Here is a 19718-nt window from a genome sequence, read left to right on the forward strand (position 1 = left end):
GTTTCCATGTCCCCTTTGTGGCAGGTACAGTCTGTAAATACAAAGCAAACCACCCTACGGCATAGAGTCTCACGCTACAGAGGAAGGATTTTGCCTCATTAGCAATTACTTCAATAAGCAAACGTTCTCCCATTAACTTTGGCAACTTCAGAATTCACTTTCCTAACTCTACAAGGATCTCTGGAGAGCCAAATTCAATTACGTTCCTCTCAAGGGCTTCCTCTCAAATATAAATAAATAAAATTAAGGCAAAGAAAAAATACTGTTCTGGGTAGTTCAGAGCTGCCAGGAAGAAACCAAATGGGGGTGTGATATTACTGGAGACAGACCTCTAACCTACAAAATACTAACTTAATTCATGATACAAGACTTCGTTTGAACTTGACCGATCAATATACCAAGCTTAAAGTAGAAGTAGAGAACATTTGGTTCAAGTCGGAACATTTTCAAAAAAGGCTTTCAAAAAGCTTCAGCGAGCTCACCGTCCACACTGGTATCTGAAAAGCTGTGGGTGGACTTTTATTATCTTGGTTTTCTGTGTTCCCACAAATCTATTGGCTTGATGAGGGAGTGGCTACAATCCGGACATAACTAAACGCAGATCACCAAGGCTCCCATAGACATTCAACGATGAAGCAAATGCACTTCAGAGGAGAAGAAAAAAAACTCAACACCATCTATTTGAGATTTGAAAACAAAGCCCACAGTGTTTCCGAGCCATGGGTACCATGACAACAGAAATGTCCACCAGACAGCCTGAGCCTAATTACATCCAACCATCAGAACCTCTGTTCATATTTCATCCAGGCATCGTAGACTAGCCAAAAGGAAAAAAAGAAAAGTCTCACATTGAAGACTTGGTCACCAGCTTGGTGTGCTCCTGGAAGGTAGTGAAGTAGTAGAGTCCTTAAGATATGGGGTCTGAGGATTGGAAGTCACATCACTGATGCATCTCCTGAAGGGGACATCGGGATTCTGGCTCCTTCCTTTCTTTGATCTCCATGAGATCTGTCACACTCTTTTCTGTATCACCATAGGCCCCTGACCAAGGCACCAATTGAGCATGGACTGAAACCCGTAAAACTATGAGACAAAATAAACTCGTCCTCTACAGGCAGAATAAACTTGCTGCTGACTATGGGCATTATGTTTTCAGTTTCCGAAAGCTGACTAATACAGTCAATATTCACTAGAAATAAAACTGAAATTACATTTCATGAACTGCTATAATGAGTTTTAAATAGAAAAAAAATTGAGCAAAATATTGACCAAATGTTCACCAAAGTGCTAGGTAGTCATTACCTTTTGTTTACATAAAGTTTAAAATTAAAAATTTTAGCCAAAACAAATATGTACCCGTTATCACAAAATTAAATTTTAATTTATTCTTATCTGTTATCTGTGCCTTATAATATCTGCTTATTAAGGAAAAGCATGCTGATACGTTATAAAACATATGATACGAATGATATCATACTAAAATGTTTGCATTAATAGGTCCAAAGTCTTTTCATTCATTCTCAGAATTTATAGACTTTGAGATGTTTACAGAAGAGAATGTTACCTGTTCATTTAAGTTGCAGCCGTGTTTGTTAGACAAGATAGATCTTTCCGGGTAGTTTTATGAATAATTAACCTACTTACTGAGCTCACTTGAGTCTACTTTTAATTAACTCAACAAAGATAGATGATCAGTATATCCTTCTAAAACCAGCAACAAGTCCACAGGGTTTTAAAATCAAATAAATAGATTCACAAAGTTTCTTCAGAGCAACGTAAACTCTGCTTTTATTGATAGCACTTTATAAGTGTTCCAACAGCCCCATGGAACAATTATTTTATTTCTCACTTATAACTAAAGTACAGCTCTGAGTTGCATGGCCCCCAAGCTCAGGCACTGCCTACATTTACCTAGCACCGCTCACATGCCCTACACTTGAGCAAGGACACAGTCTGTACAGATAAAGCAAAAAAAAAAAGAAAAAAAAAAAAGAAAAAAAAGAAAAGAAAAGAAAAGAAAAAAGAAAAGAAAAAAAAAAAACCATTGTGGCACCACCTAAACCTACAACAACAGGCTTGTCTCAACGCACGTGGGCTTGATCAGCTCAAGCAAGGTCAAACTGATGTGAAAAGCCGTAGGCCAGGACAGTGTTAACTACTGTGGTTAGTTTGCCAGCTATAAACATATCCTATAAATTATAAGCATCTGACTAAAACCATTTGCATTTGTTCATTTTTTAAAAACCTGTTCATTTCAATTATTTCTACTTTTAACAAACTTGCTTTGAAAGTTAAGTCGACATTATGATTAAGCTACAGAGGTTATATTGTTTCTTTTCCAGATCTATTAAAGTGTAATTTTTGTACATTCCACCCTTCGAAGTGCTGGGTCCTGTGAGCTTGACAAAGGAATACAAGTGTGCTCCCCTCACCACAGACTAAAAGCCCTCATCATGACCCTTATAGGTCATCCCTCTCTTTGGAGGGCACTCATGAAATCTCTATTATTTATTTATTTATTTATTTATTTATTTATTTATTTATTTATTTATTTATGTTGTCAAGGATGCCTTAAAGAAGTGAAGTGGGCATTTCTGATTTCTTTGGAGACTCAGCCATGCCATGTGATGTTTTTCTGGAAACTGTCTTATGAGAGGATGTTTTGCTGAGAACAGACATGGTGTTTTTGGTGTTTTTCTGGAAGCTGCCTAGTGGAAAGGCATATGGTATTTTATGGAGCAGACACTTGAGAGGACACATGATGTTTGGAACGAGTATAGGTACAACCCAACAGACAGTGGACAGCACTCTTGCATTGGTTCGCCTTGCTTTCTTCGCTGATCATTGTTTGTCATGACTGAATGGAGATGAAAAAGACCAGAGAATTTTTTTGTGGTATTCTGGCTTCTCCCTGCTGCTTCCAAGGACTTGTGGTGATTGGTTGAGCCCCTCAGTTTCAAAGTGCATGATACGCATGAACTAAAGTGTCATTACAAAATATACTATATGTTGTAATGAAGATACACTAAAAAAGTACAAAGCAAAATGCACAAAAACTTTAAATGCCCTTTAGAAGATTTGTTGTTTTCCTAGCATTAAGTGTTAAGCTGCTTGGCTATCTACTGGTTTTATTTCTTCCATTAGGCTGTGAGTAAATGCTTGCCAGAAGAGGGGCTAGCCTGCAAGGAGCACCAGAGAACTTTCAAGGCGACAGAAATATCCTGTATCTTGACTGCAGTAAGATATTACACCATCACTCGAAATGAACTAGAAAATATAATTTTTAAAAATCTAACATTTTTGAAGCCCAGAAAAGTGGCTGAATGGTAACCATGAATTCTCACAAGAAATTAGCTCCCATGCAGCAGATTAAAATGCAGAGCTCTGTGCTCGCTTCGGCAGCACATATACTAAAATGCAGAGCTCTGGGCTGGAGAGATGGCTCAGCGGTTAAGAGCACCCGACTGCTCTTCCAGAGGTCATGAGTTCAATTCCCAGCAACCACATGGTGGCTCACAACCATCTGTAAAGAGATCCGATGCCCTCTTCTGGTGTATCTGAAGACAGCTACAGTGTACTTATATATATATATAATAAATAAATCTTTAAAATGCAGAGCTCTAAAAAACATCATGACGTTTGCCCAGGGCACACCTACATAACACCATCAGGCCCACATGCCTCTCAGTCAGTCTGCCTGCCTTTCTTCAGAACAAGCCCCTACAAACAAGAAAACAACCATATATATAGCACTTTGGTTTGGGAAATGATAAATGCTTTACAGAAATCTATTAAAAATCTGGGGAGATTTTATTTTGAGAGTCCTTCTCTGCCTTAATTTCTTGAAACTGCTGTAAGATTATCGCAAGCTTGGTGGCTCCCATAACCAACCAAAACTTACAGTCTAGGAACGAGAAAAATCAAGGTGTTGAGAAAGCCTTCCTCCAGGTTTTAGGAGACAATAGGTTCTTAACTTCTTCCTGCTCTTGGTGGCTACAAATGATGCGTGGTTGAAGGCTGTGTTGCTCCTTGTTCTGCCCCCCACACCCCACTTCCTTCCGAGTGTTCCTCTGAACAGTACAAATCACCGAGATGCATTTCAAATAGAACTCCTTACTTCAGTATAGCCAAAAAGACTTCATTTGCCAACAAGGTCACGTTCATGGGTTCTGGGGATTAGAACATGTATCTCTTTTCATGGGGCATTCATTCTACAAACCACTAAGCCCACTCCATATAGCAGTGAGTCCCAGAAATTCTCCAGGTAACTGGGCTGGAGGGTCAGAAGGCAGGCTGACTTCAGTTGTTCTTCTTTCCCCAGGACCACTGTCCTACATCACCTAGCTCATCTGTCAACAATGTGTTGTATTTCTCCTCTGTATGCATATATGTGTGTGTTTGCATGCAGGGTTATGAGTATGTGTGGGTGACCATTTCTGCATGCGCATGCAGGGACCGGAGTTGGCATGAGTGTCTTTCTTTATTGCTCCCCACCCTATATATTGAGGCACAGTCTCTCAGGTGGAACCGGAGCTCACTGATAGTCTAGCCATCCAGCTTGCTCCTGAAATCCTGTCTCTACCTCCCCATCATTGAGATTACAATCAAACTGCCACATCCTGGATTCTAAAAATTGCTAAAGTGAGAACTTGATCCACTGAGTTATCTCTCCAGCCTCTGCTTGTATTTTTAGGTCAAATAATGCAGAGCATTTTGAAGAAAGGAGCCTGTGTGGGAAAGAATAGGGATGAACAACCTTGTTGGGCAAATAATAGTACTGCTGAGAATAGTTCTGTGAAGTGTGTAATAGCGCTGGGAAGTGAGAGCTAGCTTCCTTGAGTGACTAGTGAGTAAATGGTAGCATTGTCACAGGGATGTGAGGCCCTTCCATTTTTTTTGAAATGAAAAATAAGTGGCAGGCACATAGAAAATATGAAAATGTAAGAGAGAAATGCCTACAAAAGAACACAGAAAATAGACTAGATCATTCTGTATTAAAACAAATGTCAGGGATAAGAATGTAGTTCAGTGGTAGACCACTTATCTAGTATATAAAGTTTGGGTTTAATCCCTGTACCACAAAAAAAAAGTATTAATATGGCCATACTCAGAGGAAAAAAAACATTTCCTGCATTTATTTCCAAAATCAAATATCTGTTAGTTAAAAAGAAAAAAAGAAGGTGGCCTTTATAGGCCAAGCAAAAAGCCAGGTGATATCACTCACCATCCAGGCTCTTGGGGGACAGATAAGAGAATCCTGGCTTACTGCCAGTCAACCTTTTCACCCGGACAAGCCTGGGTTTCAGGGAGAGACTTTATCTAGAAAAAAAAATGGGTGGTGTCCTGAAAAGAGATTCCTGATGTCGATCTCTGGCCTACACACGCACAGGTGCACTCATACATGAGCACACACACAGATACAGAGCCAAAACCACAAAAGAAACGTCTTCACCTTATAAAAATAAAAAAAAAAAAGGAATGTAGAGATGGTTTTCCCTACCAATAGATAGTGCCATCGTATGAAAATGACAGCAAGATTCTTCCCCCCTCAGGTTTTTGACCCTAGAGTATGAATTTGCTTGGCTCCTTCTCAAAGCGGTTCCTCTGGCGACTTGTCAGGTTTCATGCAGAGTGCAGTAAGTTCAGCCCTGGGACTGCAGGCTGTTTTGATTTAGTTCGGCACAGATATTTTTGAACCTTGACCTACAACCTTTCAAATGCCACCGCCCACCCCCAAAGTCTCTCTGACCGGAGGAGGCCACTGCAGGGAGCCTGAAAAAAAAAATGCAGCGGCAGTGCATTACTGCTCAGCAGGGCACGTGGCCTGCAGCCTCCTGCTACACTATTTACATCCTATTCCATTGAGGTGGCCCGTCTCTGCTCACATGACCCAAATGCAGTTCTCACTCCACCAAGAACAAACAGCCCCGTACGCAGTCTGCGCTGGCAGCTTTGCACATGCTCCGTCTGGCCCTGTGAATCTCACTCACTCATTGAGATTTCTATTGGTTTAAAGCGACCTTCCAGCCGCCGCCGCCGAAGCTCTGGGATCTGCAGCATTTTCTTGGCCCAGATCCAAGGCAGGCACCCCACGAAGGCTGTCTTATTTTAGGGCTGTCTTATTTCATCAACATTTGGGATGTTTCGTCTGTCTGTTTGAGGGAAGAGTGTATATAATATTCACACATGAGTATAGATGATGAATGGGGCTCTGAGAGTAAGTCTTCCTCCCCTGCAGTTTTTATAGGAAGAGTGTTTTGATGTCTTTTCAACGGTGGCCTTGAAGGCAGTCCGCAGGTCTAAGGCACGCTTGATTCTACCACGGGAGCGTCAGCCAACGATGCTGAAGCTGACTGACTGCAGTGTGTGAAATGGTGTTTCCTCCTCTCCAGAGTCCTGAATGTTGCCGTTCGGATGGTAAATGATGAGGCAGGCTACCATGGATTTCAGCAGCTCGTCTGTGTTTGATCAGCACAAAGGTAACATGATCCTTTACTATGTTCTTTGGTGAAGGGATTTCCAGTTTGTGAGAAAAGGAGGAGAGGTGTGTGTGTGTGTGTGTGTGTGTGTGTGTGTGTGTGTGTGAGAGAGAGAGAGAGAGAGAGAGAGAGAGAGAGAGAGAGAGCGCAAACCTGGTAAGAACTTGATAAGCTTTTAGGGAGGGAGGGAGGGAGGGAGGGAGGGAGGGAGAGAGAGAGAGAGAGAGAGAGAGAGAGAGAGAGAGAGAGAGAGAGAGAGAGAGAAACAGCTTATGGGCTTTCTGTCTTGCAGATATGTTGTATTCCTAGTCCCGTTCTATAGCTAAGGTTTAAGGCATATCGGCTACCTTAGATAGTATTATCTTTATGACTTCTCATAAAGTATGTTAGAGAAAGTCATATCAGAATACATTCCAGGCCTCTCTCGGCCGGTAAATCCTGTATTTCGTCACTTCAGCCATCACAAGCCACTGTGGATTCCCCTCAAGAGAGACATGACCCACAGACAGGTCATGCTGACGCCACACCTTGTTCAGGATTGTGCAGTGACTTAACACTGTATTATTTGATTGTGATGGCAGAGTATTTATTTTCCCTTCATTTGCATAAAGGAAGTCATCTTCCACAGGCAAGTAGGCTGTGAAATTCGTTCAACCTTGGCATCATCAGACATCCAGCCAATCCGTCTGTGTGTGTGACTTTGCATGTGCCGTGTGCCTCCACACAAGTGTTTGTCATCCATGTAATTATACCGTTTTTCTCTGTATGGTGGAGGGGAATTCCCATGCTTTAAATATATCAGACATTCCTAGAGCCTTTTAATAAAACGTCCAGCATCTAACCCACTCACCGCACTGAGAATCTTCAGCTTCACGAGAGCCTTGGAGAGTTTCTCTCAGCTACAGCATGAAATGGTGGCTTGTGAAAGCCTCGTTAGAAAAATCCATCTCTTCTTTCTTTTTTTTCCCCAAATGCAGCTGCTTCAAGCCAAGGTTACCCACCCTGGATCTATATCTGGCTTCATGGGTAAATGATGCTGGCTCAGTAGATTCCTCAAATAATAACATAGATTTAGATTTCTGCGGCTGTGGCTAGATAGACTCTTCTCCAAGTCTTATTTGGAGAGGGAGGGGAAGAAGGGAGGGAAGAAGGAGAGAGAGAGAGAGAGAGAGAGAGAGAGAGAGAGAGAGAGAGAGAGAGCGCCTTGAGAACATCTTGATTCACACCAAGTCTGTAGACAGGCACCACAGGAAGGGGTTTTATGGTCATTCCCCTACCAACCCCTCTCCTCTCTGTACTGTTTGTTCTACTGATGGCAATCAGCAGAAATGAGAGCTCTGCTTAGAATCAAACTGCTGTGCTGGTTGGAAAGCAGTGTCGCCAAGCTGTGGAATCACAGAAAAACACAGAGAGCTTATTTGAGGGACTAATTTGAGGGAGCAGGAACTGAATACAGAAGAACCAGCCCTTCAACACAAACGCATCTGCTCCAGCCTGGCACTCGCTATCTGGAGTGGGCTCAGGACGTAACTAAAGTGTTGGTTAGGAATATTTTCTTAAAGCATTTTTTATGCAAGCAATTCAGTGCAGTTCTTCCACCCGATTCTTCCCACAGTATTAACTCTGTCCTAGCTATCTCTGCATTTCTCGCCCATTTCTCTCTGAGGGGAACAGAGGTTTCCACATTCACAGTCTGAAGGCTCCGCTTTTCGACCTGAGCCCTTTATCTGACCTCTCTGGGCCCTTCATTTCCTTTGCAGTAAAATGATGCAAAGGCTGTTCATTGCAAAAACACAGAATGGTACTTAAGAAGCAGTCGCCCTGTTTCTGAAGCCCAGTGTTTCCAAATCACAGCTGCTGCTGCTATGGTTATTTTAGTGCCCCCCTAGCCTCTACCTTAAGTGTAACCACCTCAGTCAGGAGGTTCGGTTGCTATTGGGAGGACCAGATTGCAGGCCCTTTTCAGTCAAAACCCCAGGGAACCTCTCAGAATAAGTTCTGAGAGATAACTGACAGAAACGATGCCCACACAGTTCTATTACCCCTACTTTAAAAGCATGGGGGAGTCTAATAAGCTTTAAGGCATGAAGAAATTTCAATATTATACCATTTAGTGAACTGTGGTTAAGTGACTAGAAGGGTTGAGATGTCGAATGTGGCTGCTTCCCAGCCTTCGAGCTGAGAGGAAATGAGAGTGTCTGATACGACAGGGAGGTAAAATGAGAGCTTGCTTCTTTCACTCCATGCATCGGCCTGGCATTGTAGTATCTCCAGGAACAGGGCAGCCCAGGGGATCTCAATAAAATAAAATAAAAGATTAAAAACGGGCTGAGTGTGGAACCTAGGGAAGAAGGGTTCTACTATAAATAGAAGCCAACAGCACCAGATTCACATATGTGGACATTTTGCATATGTGGACAAAGGCGTTTCTTCTGGAAGCAGCTTAAATATGTCTTGGGAACTTTCTCTCAGGATAAGTAGACAAATGACTACCTCCTCCTTATAGACCACCAAGGACCGGGAGAACCAATGAATTTATTGGGCTTGATTACAGAGCAGAGACGAGTTACTCACAGAATCATGAGCATCCCCAAGCTGCTATACCATCCCCAAAACTCACCCCAATAGAGTCGATATGTTTTTTATTACTGTCCCCCCCTCAGTGAAACATCCACACCTGTAGATTCCAACACCTCCCAACACCTCAAGGCCACATGCAGTTAAGGTAAAACTGCATACAAATGGCTTTGAGGGGAGCAGGCTGGGAAGGGGTAAGACAGGATCTAAGATGAGACTCTAGTGATCCTCCCACCCCTCCTTTGAGGGGTGAACAAATGAATGTTCACTGTCAACAGGCTCCATTTTGAGGTTCTCCTGCAAGTAACCACAGCTGCTCTGATTAAAATGGCAACTTAGAGGTGGTGCTCAGAGGGAATCATTCTACAGCAGATATTACACAGTCCACTGGGTCTTGAACACAGTCAGATGCAAAAGGAATAGTCAGGGGGTGTTGAAAATAGTGATACCTGTGGGGTTCCCAATAAAATGGGTATACATATGGCTTGATCCCCACCCCCCCCAGGGTGTTTCACTGTGGAGAAAAGGGTGTGAACTGTTCAGTTCATCCCTCTAACATTCATATGAGATAGTCGAGCAGCTCAAGGTAGCTCTCACAATAATCACAGTCTGCTAGTTACTAATAGAAAAGACCCAGACTAGGCGCTCTCTGTGCAGACAGCAAGAGAGCAATTGTAAGCTTTCAATTCATCAAGCTTCTAAGCATAGACCAGAACTCAGCTCATGGCTGAGAAAATGGGAGGGGGGCATATGCAGGGCTCTAATGAGGTAAATCTCCGTGACTGTATTTTTCTACAAAGTCTTGTCTCAAGCCTCCAGAGCTGCCTGAGCCAATGGCTCTCTCTTGGCTTTGGTTTCCCCTCCCGTGTGCTGCTGTACAAGGTCTCTGTGGGCTTCAAGACCAGGTTATCTAACTGGCCCAGACTCTAGCTTGCTTTGTAAACTCCAATAAGAGAAAACCTGAATCTGCAAGGCTCCCAGTTCCTGTGTCTTGTGCTTTCTGCTCTCACCATAGCAACAGCTCTGCCCCCACGTGCTGCTCCTCCTGGCTGTCTTCCCTCTCAAAGCCCACATGCAAGAAAGCACTATAGTAAAATTTACTACAGAGCACAGAGGTTCCTGCTCAAGTTGACGAGCTCCGAAGCTGAGGAGATCTACGTTACCTGCATTGTCAGCTCGGCCACAACTTGTACAAAGTAAAGCTTTGCTCAGAGAGAAAACGGAGACAGGGCTGGTTTCCACAGTCTCCTTTGTCCCAGTCACTCACTGGGCGGGTCAGAGTGAGGAGGGTCAGGTCTACTGGAATGCTGTTGGGACATGGAGCTGGTGAGGTTAGGTGAAGCCTGTACAGCCACCTCAGGACTGCAGGCTCCTCACAGCCTGTGCCTCTTATAGAAGCATTGCTGTGAGGATGAGAGGGAAGGCTGGTCTTCTGCTTGGGTTAGTACAGTTGACTAGTATCCTCGAGCTGCTGTAATGAAGAAAAGCCAGGTAGTGCTTAAAACAACAGAAATCTCTGTCTCGGTTCTGGAAGATGGAAGTCTGAAATGAAGATGTGGACAGGAGTGCACTCCTTCTAGAACTTTCAGAGAAGACTTCTTGCTTCTTCCAGTTTCAGGCTGTCCTGACCTCGCTTCTTCCCTCTCTGCCCCCATCTCTGTCCACCAGGTCATGTGCATCTATCTCCTCTGTGTGTGCAGTACATGGTACAGGTCTCAAACTCCTGCTTCAGACAACGCAGGAGAAACGCCTTATAATCTATGACTTAACCTCAGTGTGTCACATCTAAGGCGTGTGTGTGTGTGTGTGTGTGTGTGTGTGTGTGTTAGATTTTTTTGTCAGGCTAATGAAAACTGAGGTTATCAGGTAAGAGGAAACCTCAACCGAGAAAATGAACTCTATCAGGTTGGCTTATAGCTGCCCGTGGAAGAATTTTCTTAACTAATGATCGATGTGGATCATCACCACATTGAGTAGTGCCATCCCTGGGCATGTGGTCCTGTACAAGAAAGAGGTCCATGCCTTTAATGCCAGTGCTCAGAAGGCAGAGGCAGGAGGATCTCTATGAGTTCAAGGCTAGCCTTGTCTACAGAATGAATTTCCAGGACAGCCAGGGCTATACAGAAAAATCCTACCTCAAAAAAAAAAAAAAAAAAAAAGTGCAGGGAAGGAAGAAGGTAGGCTCAGCAAGTCACAGAGAACAAGCCAGTAAGCACACTCCTCCGTGGCCTCTGGTTCAGTTCCCACCTCAAGGTTCCGACCTGGGGCTCCTGTACTCACTTCCCTTCATGGTGGACTATGAGCCATCAGATGACACAAACCTTCCTGCCTCAATCTGGATATGGTGTTCAGTAGAATACTGAAAAACCCAACTAGGACATAAGGCAAAATTATAGCATGTTCTTTTGGCAAAAATACATTTTTTCTCGAGTTATATGTAAAGTTGGCATGTAAGAAATGAGGGAGAACATCTACGTGGTGCCAACCTTGAAGAGGCACTGTGTGCAGATAACACGATGGGGGAACTGATGTCCCCTGAGCACTGCAGAACCATCCTCCTGTGCTAAAGAAGACACAGACCAACTCATAGAGTTCTGTCAGCCTCTTTCTGTGTGTTCCTTTTTATCAGCACAATCCAGAAAGCTCATGACCCAACCCAACATCACCACAAAGTTGGACAGCAAAGCTGGGATCCCAAGTCTGTTTTTCTTCAAGCCCATGTTCTTTTTGCCACAGTGTGTTGTTTTTTATTGGGCAGCTATAAAATTTAACAAGAAAATTAAGGCATCAGTGAAAAAGATAGACTCGATGAGCTACTTTTCACAATCCAGTTACCCCGTGATGTTTTAGATCAACACACCAATGTGCTGATTTTAACACTCACTTCTCGTCTAAAATGGGAACACCAAAGAGACTCACTTGCATTTCGCTGATAAAAGCAAAAGTTAAAACTGCCGGGCCATATCCAGATGCCTCCAAAGGAAGAATAAGCAAATTTGAAAGGATCCAAGGAAGAGGGTAAGGAGAACAGGCAAAGGAGGGGGTAAAGAAGGCTAAGGGAAACAGGCAAAGGAGGGGGTGAAGATGGGGCCTTACCTGGGTTCAGCTAATGTTCAGGCTGAAAGACTGAATTTGAGGTTGGTTTTCTGATTGACAGTCCATGCAAATGGAGAACACCCAGGGAGATGACAATCCGAGGGTTAGAATTGAATCCCTAAGGTGATGCCCAGCCTTGTTCCTCTCTGGGCTAAGGAAGGAGAGCAGAGGAAAAGAAGGACAGAAGAAGCGTCTTTTTGCCAAAGTTTTGGGCCACCTCAGACCAACCCTGGCTCCTCTTCCTTCTCTATTCTACCCCTTCCCATCAGATAGCTCTCCGGTCAGACTATGAGAGACTGTTTCATTCCAGAGACTCACGTCAGTACCCCAGAAGACTCCAGTAACTCGAGCGTTCTTCCCCTTCTACCCTTCCCAGCACCTTTTGTGGAGATGACAGAAGGGAGCCCCTGACTGGTGATACCCAAACTAACCTTAAGGAGCTGGAGACTAGGAGAGTGATGTAATTCTCCACTACAGGGAGCTCTGTTGTTAGGGGCGGAGTATGAAGATGGTATCTAGGTTGATAGGGTAGCTAAGTCTCCAGTATCAACTTGGTTGCTTCCCACAATGTCACCAGATCTATTTCAGGAGTCTAACCCTCAACTCACGCAGCACTGAACTAGATCACCACACAGAGTTCTCCATCTTCTCTGTTCATGAACTCCACTTCACTGCAGGACCACATCTCCTTCCTTACCCATTTGCCCCTTTGGGGCCACCATTCCGGCACCTAAGAGGAAACCATAAAACCTCTAGCTGTTGTTGTGATGTAGCCAACATCTTACCCATCCACACATATGTGCCAAGATGAGAAGGCAAAGATCTGAGTTCACCAAGGCTCAGGGTCCATGCGATAAGTGTGGCATGTGACTAAGCTAGAGCCACCTCACAGGAAGACTGCTTCCAGAGGCTGCCACGTGCTCAGTGCGCTCAGAATGATCAGAAAGCCTGTGGGTCATTTATTGTCTGCTTACCCTGTTGTGTCAGGAAGGATTTGCATCTCAGATGTTCTGATCTACCCTCCAAAGTCATGAGAGTTTCACCCCAGGATTAACTCTCTGCTAATAGGTGTGTGTGCTTTGTAAGTGTCATTCATTCGTTTCTGTTTAAGAAAATTGAGCCTAGCACTTGGGCATTAAAGATCTTGTTCTGGGTCATTGGTTATATTGGGGAAGGAGAAGGTATTGTACTCTGTGCAGGAAGCCATTTCTATTTCTAAATGTGCCCTCAAACATGAAATATAGGCACATAATCAGCAAGTACTCTAATCAGTCTTTAGCTCTTTTTTTGAAAAATACTTCTTGAGAGAGAGAGAGAGTGTTGTTGTTGTTGTTGATGATGATGATGATGGTGTTGTTGTTGTTGTTTCTGCTGCTGCTGCTGCTGTTATTGTTGTTCCTAGATTATAAAAACCCCAAAGAGACCACCAGGAATCATAAGCCGATGTAAACACATGAGAGTCTTTATTTAAATTCGAGCTTGGGCCACCAACCTTCCTGATGGAACAGGAAGGAGAGTTCACCCCCGGTCTAAGTAAAGGAGGTTTATAAAGGAAAAAAAAACACAAGTGGGGTCTTCTAAGCCTTGGCATTACGTGAGAGGGTAGTGTTGGCCTTTCGGCTAACCAGTTTACAGCATCTGGTTAAACCACAAGGAGGGAGTATACATCAAAACGGAGCACTTGGACCTGGGAAAGACTTAGGTTTTCTTAGCCCACTCTGTTGTTATCAGCCAGCTGCAGCTGCTGTTTTTATTTTGCAGCTGCCAAGGACATTTCAGTGATTTTTTTCTCAGACCTCACGGGAGGGGGTCATGCCTCTCTCAGGGCAAGTTAACTTAGAATGGAGTCTTAAGAACAAAATGGAGTTTATTCTGCTACCTCAATCCCATCAGTGTGGTGGGGGGTGGGGGGGAGAGGGTGAGGGAGAGGGAGAATGCATGAGAGAGAGAGTGGCCAGTGAGAGGGTGAGGAGGATGTTTATACACGTGGGATGAACATCAGGATGCCAGAGGCCATTTTGGCTAGACTGATGGCCAGCAGTCTTCACCAATGCTTCTATATCTGCCCCATATGGTAATGTGTATACACATTTCCCTACTTGACTTTTTTATAGGGTTTCTGGGGCTCAAACTCTGGTCCTCAATACTCACACAGCAAGAATTCCTACCCACTTCGCTGTCTCCCCAGCTCCTAAAGAGAAATTTTAATTTACAGAAACACAAGGCTGAAAGATTCAAATAGTCTCCAACCAGATTACATTCATATAATGTAATATTTTAGCCCATTTTATTAGTTGTTCTCTCCCACCCTCCCCCCTTGGGGTGTGTGTGTGTGTGTGTGTGTGTGTGTGTGTGTGTGTGTTCAATCTATACCATGTACACCCCGTGCTATCTACTGACCCAATAATGTCTTTTATATCACTACCTACAACTCCAGTAAAGAATCCAGGCTAAGTTAGATTTTTAGATGTTTAATTCTCATGTCATTTTTTTAAATATAATTTAGTTCATATCTGTAGACTCTTTTGGTCTCTTATGACGTGGAGAGTTTTGAAATTAGAGTCTTCTTCATTTGTTAAAAATGGAGTTGCACTTTCGTAGTTCCTCTGAGTCTTCCTCAGCTCAAGGGAGAGTCCCCGTTGTTCTCACGTGGTGAGTGTGTCTCTCATTATCACAGTATTGTTCAAATCCTTTATGGTGATCATCTGGTGGGAGGGGGTCGCAGGAGTCAATGTCAATTGATTCTAACAGGACCAAATGGTTTGCCTATTTATGACACCGATAACTACTTTATCCAAAAACAAACAAACAAAACCCAAAGCAATGCAAGAATAAGCAAAGGGCAGAAGATGTAGTATTCCCTTATCCAGTGAATATATATATGTTCTTCATAGCCTCCCAACAGCCTGTTTCCAGCTCCTCAGTAGCAAGATGGCTCCATAGCACGCATGGGTATCAACTTCCAAAGAGAAACAACCCAGCCAAGACTGTTCACCCAGATTAACCACTACAAGCAGAGGTAGCACCTCAGTTCGAGTAGCAGGCATGGTGACAAACTCTCCATTTCAATCATCTCATGCAAGTCTTGTCAACGTCTCTGAGACAGACTCCATGTTTGGTCCACCCAAGGTTGCAGGACTGCCGAAGGCAACAAGAACAAGTCAGCCATGTTAAGTCAGGCGACTTGCTCCCAGTCTCTCCCCATACTACCCTTTGCCCTCAGACACACCTTCTATGTCCAGCAGTCCATCCCGCCAGCCCTTTCTGGACATGCAGCACTCACTAGTGGTGAGACAGCTGGAATTCTTGACAGCGTAATTCTCCCTCTTGTCTGCTGCCCCTGGGCTGGGCTTCTCTCTGTAGGAAGATAGGCCAAGAAAACTGAGCTCATATTGGCAGCCCAAGCTCTTTCAGGGTGGGGTGGAACAGTCTCCTAGAAGCTAGCCCAGGGAGAAAGAACGGCCTCAGCATCTGAACAAGAGGGAGATGGACAAGCTCAGAGAGTGAGACCGTACTGGAGTGTGACCTGTGGAAGCCCCTTGATAGCCAGAGACTTTGCAAGGACAGGGCTTAGCTTCCATCACAGATGCTTCTGAGCCTTCTTCTCAGTCCCTTTTCTCGGTGTAGCAACAAGTTGACACTTCTCCAGAAGATGGTTTGGGGGGCTGGGGCAGCTGTAGACAAAGGCACACAGAAACTCTTCAACCTGGACCCCTGGCAGGTTGGTGTGGTGCCTTCAGGTTCATCACTAAGACCATGGCTTTGATCTTAGGTTTCAGCACAGTGAATCAGAATGGACAGCTACTTTTTTTTAACATCTTGGCTATTTAAGTCAGTGAGAGGGGCATCTAAATCCACCTGAATTGATGCTCTTATTCTGTGCTTACTTAATATTATATGAAAACCTATTCCTAGGCTTCGGGCCATAAGCAGGCTGACCTGGTAGGGAACCAACCACTGGGCACAGAGAGGCACTGAGATGGGTGCATAGGGGTCGACTTTCTGATGCTCATGGAAGAACCGACTTAAGGATGCTGTTTGAACACCTGGGTACCATGCAGGTGCCCCAGCGTTATATTGTTCTGGCAATCACTCCAGTTTTGAGACAGACCCTCATTATTCTAGTAATCATAGCTTTATAATGTTTGGGTATGTCATAGAAGAAATTTCCCTCAATACTGATCTATTTTCATTAAATTAGATATCCTTACCCACTCTTTTGTTTCCTCTTCGTGTTTGTTCCTTTCCTGTTTAGGGGAATGGTAGCACAGTCATGCCCTTTCTCCAAATAATAATGGCACTTTTAGAGTTGAAAGTTAACTTCCACTCTAAATTTATAACACCACACCCTCTCTCTCTACACATGAGATTGAAGGACAGAGGGGCAGAGGGATTCCCAGTGATGGTGTACTGGGGACTCTGTGGTCATTGAAGTCACAGCAAATGCTCATGCTCCAAGGGTACCCGAATCTGTAATGCCTCAGCTCCCAGGAGGTCTTCCTACTTTGTAAGCCATGCTCACTGAGGTGGGGCTATGAAGGTGTGGTGCGAGGGTTACATTAATTAATACATGCAAAGTACCTGGAACTGTGCCTGGCCCACAGTAATTGCCTAGTAAGCACTACTGAGGGCTATAGGAGGCTTATAAAGATGCTGGAGAGATGGCTCAGTGGTTAAGAGCACTGACTGCTCTTCCAGAGGTCCTGAGTTCAATTCCCAGCAACCACATGGTGGCTCACAACCATCTGTAATGATATCTGATGCCCTCTTCTGGTGTCTGAAGACAGCTACAGTGTACTTATATACAATGAGTAAATAAATCTTTTAAAAAAAGATAGTTATAACAATCCCCTTAAGATTTTTATCAAGATTTCATGAAGGAATGCATGCAAAGCCCATGAGGCCATTCCAGCCTATAGCGTTGACTTGGAAAGACTTACAAATGACTCATCTAAGTTCATTTGAGCAAGCTGTCTCCCAGGTTCAAGCTGCCCTCTCCCCTGTAGTGGATTCATGACAGAGGCTTTTCAGTTGACGCTGGGGTACAAAAACCACAGTAGAAGAAAACTAATCTCCCCAGGGCAGCTGGTGGATCTTAGTGCAGCTACACACAGTTCTTTTCTCGCCCCAGCCCCCTTAGCCTAGAATGGTGGGAGAGATTTTAACTAACGCACATCCACAAATCAAAGTGTCTCCAGGTTCTGCTGTTGTATTCTTTTAGTAGCAATGGAATTTATTACTGATTTTTATTCAGTAGAATTTAATTTACAGTTTTGCATTTATAAATTTAAATAGTCCATAAATGCCTCCCTCTCCCTCTCCCCTTCCCCTCGCCTTCTCCCTCTCTCTTCTCCTCCTCTCTCCCTCTTCCCTCCCTCTCTTCCTCCCTCTCCCAGCCCTCTCTGTGTGTGTTCTGTTTAGAGTAAGCTTAGAAAATCCAATTTTTAATGAACATCACTCTTTTTCTTTATGCATTTCCCATCTCTTGATTATGTAGCATCTACTTCGCAGTTTAAGGAAATCCTCTCTCACACTTGTAGCACTTGGCGTCCCTGTCACCAGCTTTACCACCTTCCCTGGTTGTGTGATCAGTGTCACCACTATGCCTCCAGCCTTCAGTTGGCTCTGAAATGTATTTTTGCTACCATGAATATAAACTCTAACAGGATGATGTTTCTGAGCTACAAGGCTTGTACAATGGCGGAGAGTCTGGGATGGGCTGCCATGGGACAGAATGGAATGTGGGAGTGTGGGAGTGTGGGAATGTGGAGTGCCCATCCGGAACCAAAGAAAGGTCAAAGTTCAATGAGTCAGAGGTCAGAGGGTAGAACTGTGCCTAAGAACCTTCAGCATTAGTTGGGTTTCTCCATGCAACTCTGAGAAGGCTACTCGGAACCTGGGTTCCTTTACCCACAAGATGGAGGAGATTGCAGTCCCCACTTTCACAAGGTGAGAATTAAATAATCAAATGAAGGGAGTGCTAAGTACACAGTGCTTGGCCTAGTCTAAGCATTGCGTAAGGGTTTCCCATAATCGCAGATTTTACTGAGACAGCAGCACAGCCCTCAAAGGTCCTGTGAACCCTGCAGTAGTGGTGGACGCCTTCAGCGGCGGCTCAGAGATGTTCCGTGGAAGTACTTGTGAGGTCGTCCCCACTAACGCTAGCTTTGCGTTCTGAGTTCTTCAAAAGTTCCCACAAAAGTTTTCAAATTTGAAACTGTGCAAGAAACCACAACAAAGCTCCAAGAACCTCCTTCCACAAGAGTCTGTGGAATGTGGGTGTGGCAGACATCTCCAAATTCACGCATGAATCAATGCAGGGACAACAGTTCTGGGAAGGTCCCACTTTCCACATCGTGGATCTACAGCCAGGGATATACAAGGCTCTTCCCTGAAAATGTTGATGACTTAGCGTCTAACCAGGTGGCTATTATAAATTAATGGGGGGGAAAGGAATTACCCAACAATTGACAAGTTGGGTAATTGCACAAAAGTAAATTTAAAAAAAAAAATCATGTTACTCAAAGTTAAATGTTTACAAATAAGTCAGCATAAAGTCCAACAAGGAAGACCTGTCTAATCATAAATGCAATGTTATAAATTTTAATATAGTATGCAGATTTTTGTCTACATAAATGCTGAAAAACTTGTTCTTAAAACCAAGCAAAACTAACATCCAAGTGAGAACAGAAGTGGCAGAGAGGAGAGCTGGAGCACCACTAATGGATGAAGAGTTAGCGTCCTTACTGCATAGGAAGCTCTTCTACACTGATGCCTTGAAGTAAAACGATGTAATATCATCCTGTTACAGTTTAAACTCACGGTAGCAAAAATACATAGTTAATTCATAAATACCCACAAAGATGAAAAAACTTTGAGGAACAATAAAAGAAGTGGCCATTGAAGATCATATAGTAGTGTCCTTTCACAGTCACAGTAACTTATGGAGAGTGTTAATATACAGTACTCCTGAGACTAAGACAAAATGAGTATTTAAATGTCTGATAATAAGTAAATTATCAAATTAGCTGTTCTAAGCTCAGCCAGTCACATTTTAGCCATACTTTAAAAGTGATATCTTGAAACCTCTTGACATGGTAACTTGTTTATAATCAGATATGATAAGGAAAAGGGCAAACCCCAAACTATTTATACTAACATGGTTAACCTTTACAAATACTGAAATTATTTCCAGATTACGCTCAAAGCTGTTAGCTATTGCTTATTTCCACATTAAAGTAACTCCAGGGTTGCTGAGATGGCTCAGTGGTAAAACCCTGGCTACAAAAGACTGAGGACCTGAGTCAGGTCCAAGGAACCACAATGAAGTGACAGACTCAGTCTCAAAAGTCATTCTCTGACCACCATACTCAACTCCCCTACTCACATATGCAAATATCACACACACACACACACACACACACACACACACACACACAAGCTTATTTTTGTAATGCCGTGACTAGCTCAAAGGTTGGGCACTCCTAAACCTTCCCCTGCTATCCCAGGCCCAACCCAGGAAGTGGCCAGTGGTCACCACCTGGATTCTTACATGGCTGGTTGGCT

General features: G+C 43.7%; 1 protein-coding gene and 1 long non-coding RNA gene across 10 annotated transcripts in view; one reads left to right on the forward strand and one right to left on the reverse strand.

Annotated features, from left to right (window-relative positions):
• The first annotated feature begins 5822 nt into the window (after positions 1-5822).
• Ankrd55 (ankyrin repeat domain 55) overlaps positions 5823-19718 on the forward strand; it is a 100076-nt gene continuing 86180 nt past the window's right edge. For 2 of the 5 annotated variants that reach the window (XM_063282033.1, XM_063282034.1), the window contains exon 1: positions 5981-6479. Coding sequence is in view for 3 of the 5 variants with exons in the window: in XM_039102572.2 (XP_038958500.2) it covers positions 6422-6479 (58 nt within the window). In the remaining 2 variants the exon portion in view is untranslated. Of the gene's footprint in view, positions 6480-19718 lie in introns of all 5 variants that reach the window. The other 3 variants (XM_039102572.2, XM_006231940.5, XM_039102573.2) reach the window with 3 other exon arrangements.
• Positions 14608-19718, reverse strand: part of LOC103691456 (uncharacterized) — a 63127-nt gene continuing 58016 nt past the window's right edge. For all 5 annotated transcript variants that reach the window (XR_010064083.1, XR_010064081.1, XR_010064085.1 and 2 more), the window contains 3 exons: positions 15382-15509; positions 15179-15290; positions 14608-14857 (listed from right to left, as the gene is read on the reverse strand). This is a non-coding gene — a long non-coding RNA (uncharacterized LOC103691456). The remainder of the gene's footprint in view (positions 14858-15178; positions 15291-15381; positions 15510-19718) is intronic.

The sequence above is a fragment of the Rattus norvegicus genome, chromosome 2, assembly GCF_036323735.1.
Source record: "Rattus norvegicus strain BN/NHsdMcwi chromosome 2, GRCr8, whole genome shotgun sequence".
NCBI classification, from domain to species: domain Eukaryota; kingdom Metazoa; phylum Chordata; class Mammalia; order Rodentia; family Muridae; genus Rattus; species Rattus norvegicus.